The sequence below is a fragment of the Nansenia antarctica genome, assembly GCF_963989245.1.
Source record: "Nansenia antarctica genome assembly, chromosome: 16".
Classification (NCBI taxonomy): domain Eukaryota; kingdom Metazoa; phylum Chordata; class Actinopteri; order Argentiniformes; family Microstomatidae; genus Nansenia; species Nansenia antarctica.
Window position 1 is genome coordinate 29,199,996 of NC_137686.1, and position 7,500 is coordinate 29,207,495.

A 7,500-nucleotide genomic window follows, 5' to 3' on the forward strand; every position below is an offset into this window, starting at 1 on the left:
TGGCCTAACCCTGGTCTAACCCTGGCCTAACCCTGGTCTAACCCTGGCCTAACCCTGGCCTAACCCTGGTCTAACCCTGGTCCTAGCCCTGGTCCTAACCCTGGTCTAACCCTGGCCTAACCCTGGTCTAACCCTGGTCTAACCCTGGTCCTAACCCTGGTCCTAGCCCTGGTCCTAACCCTGGCCTAACCCTGGCCTAACCCTGGTCTAACCCTGGCCTAACCCTGGTCTAACCCTGGTCTAACCCTGGCCTAACCCTGGTCTAACCCTGGCCTAACCCTGGTCTAACCCTGGTCTAACCCTGGCCTAACCCTGGCCTAACCCTGGTCCTAACCCTGGTCCTAGCCCTGGGCCTAACCTTGGCCTAACCCTGGCCTAACCCAGGTCTAACCCTGGTCTAACCCTGGCCTAACCCTGGTCTAACCCTGGTCTAACCCTGGTCTAACCCTGGCCTAACCCTGGTCTAACCCTGGTCTAACCATGGCCTAACCCTGGTCCTAACCCTGGCCTAGCCCTGGTCTAACCCTGGTCTAACCCTGGTCTAACCCTGGCCTAACCCTGGTCCTAGCCCTGGTCTAACCCTGGTCTAGCCCTGGTCCTAACCCTGGTCCTAACCCTGGCCTAGCCCTGGTCTAACCCTGGTCTAACCCTGGTCTAACCCTGGTCCTAACCCTGGTCCTAGCCCTGGTCCTAACCCTGGCCTAACCCTGGCCTAACCCTGGTCTAACCCTGGTCTAACCCTGGTCTAACCCTGGTCCTAGCCCTGGTCCTAACCCTGGCCTAACCCTGGCCTAACCCTGGTCTAACCCTGGTCTAACCCTGGTCTAACCCTGGTCCTAGCCCTGGCCTAACCCTGGTCCTAGCCCTGGTCTAACCCTGGTCTAACCCTGGTCTAACCCTGGCCTAACCCTGGTCTAACCCTGGCCTAACCCTGGCCTAACCCTGGTCTAACCCTGGCCTAACCCTGGCCTAACCCTGGTCCTAACCCTGGCCTAGCCCTGGTCTAACCCTGGTCTAACCCTGGCCTAACCCTGGTCCTAGCCCTGGTCTAACCCTGGTCTAACCCTGGTCTAACCCTGGCCTAACCCTGGCCTAACCCTGGTCTAACCCTGGTCTAACCCTGGTCTAACCCAGGTCTAACCCTGGTCTAACCCTGGCCTAACCCTGGTCTAACCCTGGTCTAACCGTTTTGTTTTATGTTGTATTTGTTGTAAGTCGCTTTGGATAAAAATGGTAAATGTAACATATCAATCAATGACTGTAGTCAATATTGACCATCTCTGCTTAAACCAGGGGTTAGAGGCTAGGGGTTAGGGGTTAGAGGCTAGGGGTTAGAGGTTAGAGGTTAGGGGTTAGAGGTTAGAGGTTAGAGGCTAGGGGTTAGAGGTTAGAGGCTAGGGGTTAGGGGTTAGAGGTTAGAGGCTAGGGGTTAGAGGTTAGGGGTTAGAGGTTAGAGGTTAGGGGTTAGAGGTTAGAGGTTAGAGGTTAGAGGCTAGGGGTTAGAGGGTAGAGGTTAGAGGTTAGAGGTTAGAGGTTAGAGGTTAGAGGTTAGAGGCTAGGGGTTAGAGGTTAGAGGTTAGAGGTTAGAGGTTAGAGGCTAGGGGTTAGGGGTTAGAGGTTAGAGGCTAGGGGTTAGAGGTAAATGGTTAACAGACTGACGTATATAGCTCCTTATTCCAAAGCGCTTTACAACGGCCTCTCATTCACCCGTTCACACACCAGTGGCGGCAAGGCGCCGGCCCGCTCACTGGGAGCAATTTGGGGTTCAGTGTCTTCGACATGTGGCCAGCCGGGGTTCGAACCGCCGATCTGCCAACCTTGCGATCATTAGACGGCGGGTCTACCTCCTGAGACACAGCCGCCCCTAGAGGTCAGAGGTCAGGTCACCTCGTCGATGGTTCTGAGTCCAGGGATGCGTTTGGCCTGCTCCAGAGGAACCTCCTGGACGAAGACTTCCTGGTTTGCTCTGATCACTTCCTGTATACTACGCTCTACTTCCTGTAGCTGGGACACGCTCAACAGCCCCTGGGAGGAGAGGAGGAGAGGAGAGGAGAGAGGGAGGAGGAGAAGGAGGAGAGGAGGAGGAGGAGGAAGAGAGGAGGAGGAGGAGGAGGAGGAGGAGAGGAGAGAGGGAGGAGGAGAGGAGGAGGAGGAGGAAGAGAGGAGGAGGAGGAGGAGGAGGAGAGAGGGAGGAGGAGGAGGAGGAAGAGGAGGAGAGGAGGAGGAGAGGAAGAGGAGGAGAAGAGGAGGAGGAAGAAGTTGATTAAACTAAATGTTTTCCTACGACACACACACACACACACACACACACACACACACCTTGAGGCTGAAGTCGAAGCGCAGGTGGTGGGGGGAGACGTGAGAGCCTCTCTGCTGCACCGTGGCGCCCAGCTGCCGACGCAGGACGAAGTTCAACACGTGGGTGGCTGTGTGGTTCACCATGAGACTCAGCCTCTGGGCCTGCACACACACACACACACACACACACACACACACACACACACGTGGCTGTGTGGTTCAATCTCTGGGCCTGGGGACCACACAGACACACACACACACACACACACACACTTCATACAATCATACACACACACACACACACACACACACACACACACACTTCACACACACACACACACACACACACACGCACACACAGGTTCTCGATGCGGTGTGAGTGAGGGTGTGTTGTGTTTACCTGGTCCAGGTGTAGCTGCACCTGGTCACCCACCCTCAGCCCCTCTGTAGAGATCACCTGATGGACCACGTACCCCCCCACCTTCTGCACCCCCTCCACGGGGTAGAGGACATCCTACACACACACACACACACACACACACAGATAGTTATACACACACACACCATGCGCTGGCCCCTGGGCTGCCCCCCATCACCTCTGCTCTTTGCTCTGGCCACTGGGCCAGTAAGGGGGCCAGAGGGAGCAGGTGGTTGCTATGGCAGCAGGTGGTTGCTATGGCAGCACCGAGGTGGTTGCTATGGCAGCACCGAGGAGGGTTAAGCATTCAGTCGAAAATATCACATCAAATAATACTGGAGATACAATTATGATTCATTACTTGTTTGTTTCATTATAACCCTAATGCACCTCTAAGGATCATTAGGTTAAGTTAAACACACACACACACACACACACACACACACACACGCACGCACGCACGCACGCACGCACACGCACACCTACACCTACCTGTAGTCCGTGCCTGGTGAGGTATCCCTGATCATGTGACTGGCCTCCCTGCGTGGCGTAGAAACAGGTGGCGTCCAGAACCACTCCACACCTCTGCCCTGGCCCCACCCCCTCCACCAGACGCTGGCCCCGCCCCTGTCCTGGCCCTGCCCCCTCCACCAGACGCTGGCCCCGCCCCTGTCCTGGCCCCGCCTCCTCCACCAGACGCTGGCCCCGCCCCTGTCCTGGCCCCGCCTCCTCCACCAGACCCTGGCCACACCCCTGTCCTGGCCCTGCCCCCTCCACCAGACCCTGGCCCCGCCCCTGTCCTGGCCCCGCCTCCTCCACCAGACCCTGGCCACACCCCTGTCCTGGCCCTGCCCCCTCCACCAGACCCTGGCCCCGCCCCTGTCCTGGCCCCGCCTCCTCCACCAGACCCTGGCCCCGCCCCTGTCCTGGCCCTGCCCCCTCCACCAGACCCTGGCCCCGCCCCTGTCCTGGCCCCGCCTCCTCCACCAGACCCTGGCCCCGCCCCTGTCCTGGCCCCGCCCCCTCCACCAGACCCTGGCCACACCCCTGTCCTGGCCCCGCCCCCTCCACCAGACCCTGGCCCCGCCCCTGTCCTGGCCCTGCCCCCTCCACCAGACCCTGGCCACACCCCTGTCCTGGCCCCACCTCCTCCACCAGACCCTGGCCCCGCCCCTGTCCTGGCCCCGCCCCCTCCACCAGACGCTGGCCACACCCCTGTCCTGGCCCCGCCCCCTCCACCAGACCCTGGCCCCGCCCCTGTCCTGGCCCCGCCTCCTCCACCAGGAGGGCCAGCACTCTGGCCTTACAAGGAGCAAACTCTGGAGGAGGAGGAGAGAGAGAGAGAGAGAGAGAGAGAGAGAGGGAGTGAGAGAAAGGGAGGAGAAGGAGAGGGAGGAGAGAGAGAGAGAGAGGGAGTGAGAGAAAGGGAGGAGAAGGAGAGGGAGGAGAGAGACAGGGAGAGTCTGTAACGCCACTAGGTCATGTTGGGAGCGTACCGTATTTGCCGTGGGGTCCGAGGCGGTAGCTGTATTTGGGGGAGTCGTCGGTGTGGGGGACCCCTCTGGCCTGGAGCTCAGCCAGGGTGTGGAGGCTCAGGGGGGCCGGGGGGGCGTCTCCCCCCTCACACACCTGGGCCTGGGACCTCACCTGGGGAGGGGGCGGAGTTAATAATAATAATAATAATAATAATAATAATATCTTAGATTTATATAGCACCTTTCAAGAAACCCAATGACGCTTTACAAATGTACAGAAAGACTGTCACAGACAAAAACAGAAAACAGATATAATGCCAAAGGCCTTCGTGAACAGGTGGGTTTCAAGGGCTGATTTGAAGGTGTCCAGGGTAGGTAGGGGTGTTGAAGGTGTCCAGGGTAGGTAGGGGTGTTGAAGGTGTCCAGGGTAGGTAGGGGTGTTGAAGGTGTCCAGGGTAGGGGTGTTGAAGGTGTCCAGGGTAGGTAGGGGTGTTGAAGGTGTCCAGGGTAGGTAGGCGTGTTGAAGGTGTCCAGGGTAGGTAGGGGTGTTGAAGGTGTCCAGGGTAGGTAGGGGCGTTGAAGGTGTCAGGGTAGGGGGGGGGGGGGTGTTGCGGATCACTGTGGGGAGAGAGTTCCAGAGGGTGGGGGGCGCCCACACTGAAGGCTCTGTCCCCAAAGGTCCGTAGGTTGGTGCCGGGGGGGGGGAAAGCAGACCCAATGTCTGAGGACCGCAGGTTCCAGGAGGGTCATGTTGGCGGAGGAGGTCAGATAGTTGAGGGGCACGGGCATGGAGGGACTTGTAGGTGAGGAGGAGGATTTTGTACAGGATGTGGGACTTGACCGGAAGCCGGTGGAGGTGGATGAGGGTGGGCGTGATGTGCTGCCAGGGCTTGGTGTGGGTGAGAACCCTGGCAGCTGAGTTCTGCACATACTGGAGCCTGTCCAGGGCTTTGCTGGGTACCTGAACATACTGGAGCCTGTCCAGGGCTTTGCTGGGTACCTGAACATACTGGAGCCTGTCCAGGGCTTTGCTGGGAACCCTGAACATACTGGAGCCTGTCCAGGGCTTTGCTGGGAACCCCGAACATACTGGAGCCTGTCCAGGGCTTTGCTGGGTACCTGAACATACTGGAGTCTGTCCAGGGCTTTGCTGGGTATCTGAACATACTGGAGCCTGTCCAGGGCTTTGCTGGGTACCTGAACATACTGGAGTCTGTCCAGGGCTTTGCTGGGAACCCCGAACATACTGGAGCCTGTCCAGGGCTTTGCTGGGTACATGGACTCCATTGCAGCAGTCCAGGCAGGAGGTGACCAAGGCATGGACCAGGGTTTCGGCTACAGAGTGTGACGGTCAGAGTCTAGCGATGTGTTTGAGGTGGAAGAAGGCAGATTCAGTGACGGATTTGATGTGTGACTGGAAGGAGAGGGTGGAGTCAAGGACGACGCCCAGGTTGGAGACTTTGGGAGATGAGGAGATGGAGCAGCCGTCAAACCTGGAGGAGAAAGTCACCAACCTTGAGCAATGAGTTCTGTTTTTTTGCTGTTGAGTTTCAGTAGGTTAGATCACATCACATGCGGGATGACCTGGCCTGGAAGGACAACACAAAAGGCACCATCAAGAGGGCACAACAGCGGCTATACACCCTGAGATGCCTCAGGAAAGAACACAACAAGCAGGAGATACTGGTGGCCTTCTACCACGGCGCAGTGGAGAGCATCCTCACCTACGGCATCTGCAACTGGTTCCACAGCTGCACAACAGCGGAGAGAAACGCGCTACAGAGAGTCGTGAGAACAGCACAGAAGATCACCGGCGCCCCCCTCCCCTCTCTGGAGGAGCTGTACAACACACGCTGTCTCAGGAAGGCCTCAAAGATCTCCAGGGACCCGACCCACCCTGGGCACGTACACTTTGTCAGGCTGCCCTCGAACAGGAGGTACAGGACCCCGGCCGCTAAGACAAACAGACTGAAGAACTGCTTCTACCACATGGCCGTCAAGGCCCTGAACACAGAAAAGGCCTAAGTTCTGGGCCCAGGACAGTCCGGACGGATTGTATGGCAGCTAGTGCTGAGGCACAAACATGTACATTTTCAAGCCTGCAAACTGTGACACTTTAAAATAACGTGAAAAAAATACTTTTGTGCAATATGACAACCCTAGTTGACTATCTGTGCAGTATAGTACAGTGGATTGTGTACATAGCCTTTATTGATGTAAACCAGCTCCTTACCTTCTTGTGATTTTATGCTTTTATGCTTTTTCAAAAAAAAAAAAAAAAATCCCTTTCCTAACACCAGGGGAGCCACCCCTCCTAAATTTCGTTGTTTGGTACCTGTACTGTAGCAATGACAAATAAAGTCAATTCCATTCCATTCCATTCCATTCCAGATAGATGCAGGACACCCAGGTTTTTATTTTAAGCAGGCAGTTGACAAGAGACTAAGGGGGGAGCTGGGAGGATGGAGTGGAGCTGAGACGGATATCTGTGTCGTCAGCGTAGCAGTGGAGGTTGAGGCCGTGGTCGCGGAGGATCTGGCCCAGGGGAAGCATGTAGATGGTGAACAGGAGGAGGTCCGAGCACAGAGCCTTGAGGCACGCCTTGGTTGACTGGGGCTGGGGGGGGAACTGGAGCCTTTGATGGGTGACAAAGTGGTTCAGTTGGAGAGGCAGGGCTGGAACCAGGAGAGGGCTGCGTTGGCGATGCCGAGGAGGGCGGAGAGGCAGTGGAGGAGGACGGTGCTGATGTGGCCAGAGTCAGAGGAGATGAGGGTAGTAGATGTCTCAGGAGGGTCAGGGTTAAAGGTCAGGAGACTCAGGGCTAGGGTTAGGGTTAGGGTCTCCGTGCTGTGGTGAGTTCTGAAGCCGGACTGGAGGGTTTCATTGAGCTCATCATCTAATTAAGCCTTTTAAGATGTTTTTCCTCTCCCTCCCCTCTCCTCCCATCCCATCCCCCTCTCTCTCTCCTCCCTTCCCCCTCCCCTCTCCTCTCCTCCCTTCCCCCTCTCCTCTCCTCCTTCCCCCTCTCCTCTCCTCCCTTCCCCCTCTCCTCTCCTCCCATCCCCCCTCTCCCTCTCCCTCCCATCCCCCTCTCCTCTCCTCCCTTCTCCCTCCCCTCTCCCTCCCCTCTCCTCCCATCCCCCTCCCCTCTCCCTCCCTTCCCCTCTCCTCTCCTCCTCTCTCACCTGTTCTTGGAGGTGTTGCAGGGCGTCCAGGTCCAGGCTCCGCCCCCTCTCCTCCAGCATCAGGCTGATCAGGTCCAGAGGGAAACCCAGGTCCCGATGCAGAGACCAGGCACATGGGCTACAC

At 57.6% G+C, this 7,500-nt stretch overlaps 1 protein-coding gene across 1 annotated transcript in view; it reads right to left on the reverse strand.

Moving 5' to 3' along the window:
* The window catches only part of LOC308172240 (alanine--tRNA ligase, mitochondrial-like), a gene marked incomplete at its 5' end in the record, with an annotated part of 32,374 nt that overhangs the window by 5,275 nt on the left and 19,599 nt on the right, over window positions 1-7,500 (reverse strand). The window contains 7 exon segments of the mRNA XM_080547146.1: window positions 1,888-2,025; window positions 2,320-2,460; window positions 2,699-2,812; window positions 3,209-3,331; window positions 3,998-4,035; window positions 4,213-4,363; window positions 7,377-7,494. Coding sequence (XP_080403272.1) covers window positions 1,888-2,025; window positions 2,320-2,460; window positions 2,699-2,812; window positions 3,209-3,331; window positions 3,998-4,035; window positions 4,213-4,363; window positions 7,377-7,494 — 823 coding nt within the window.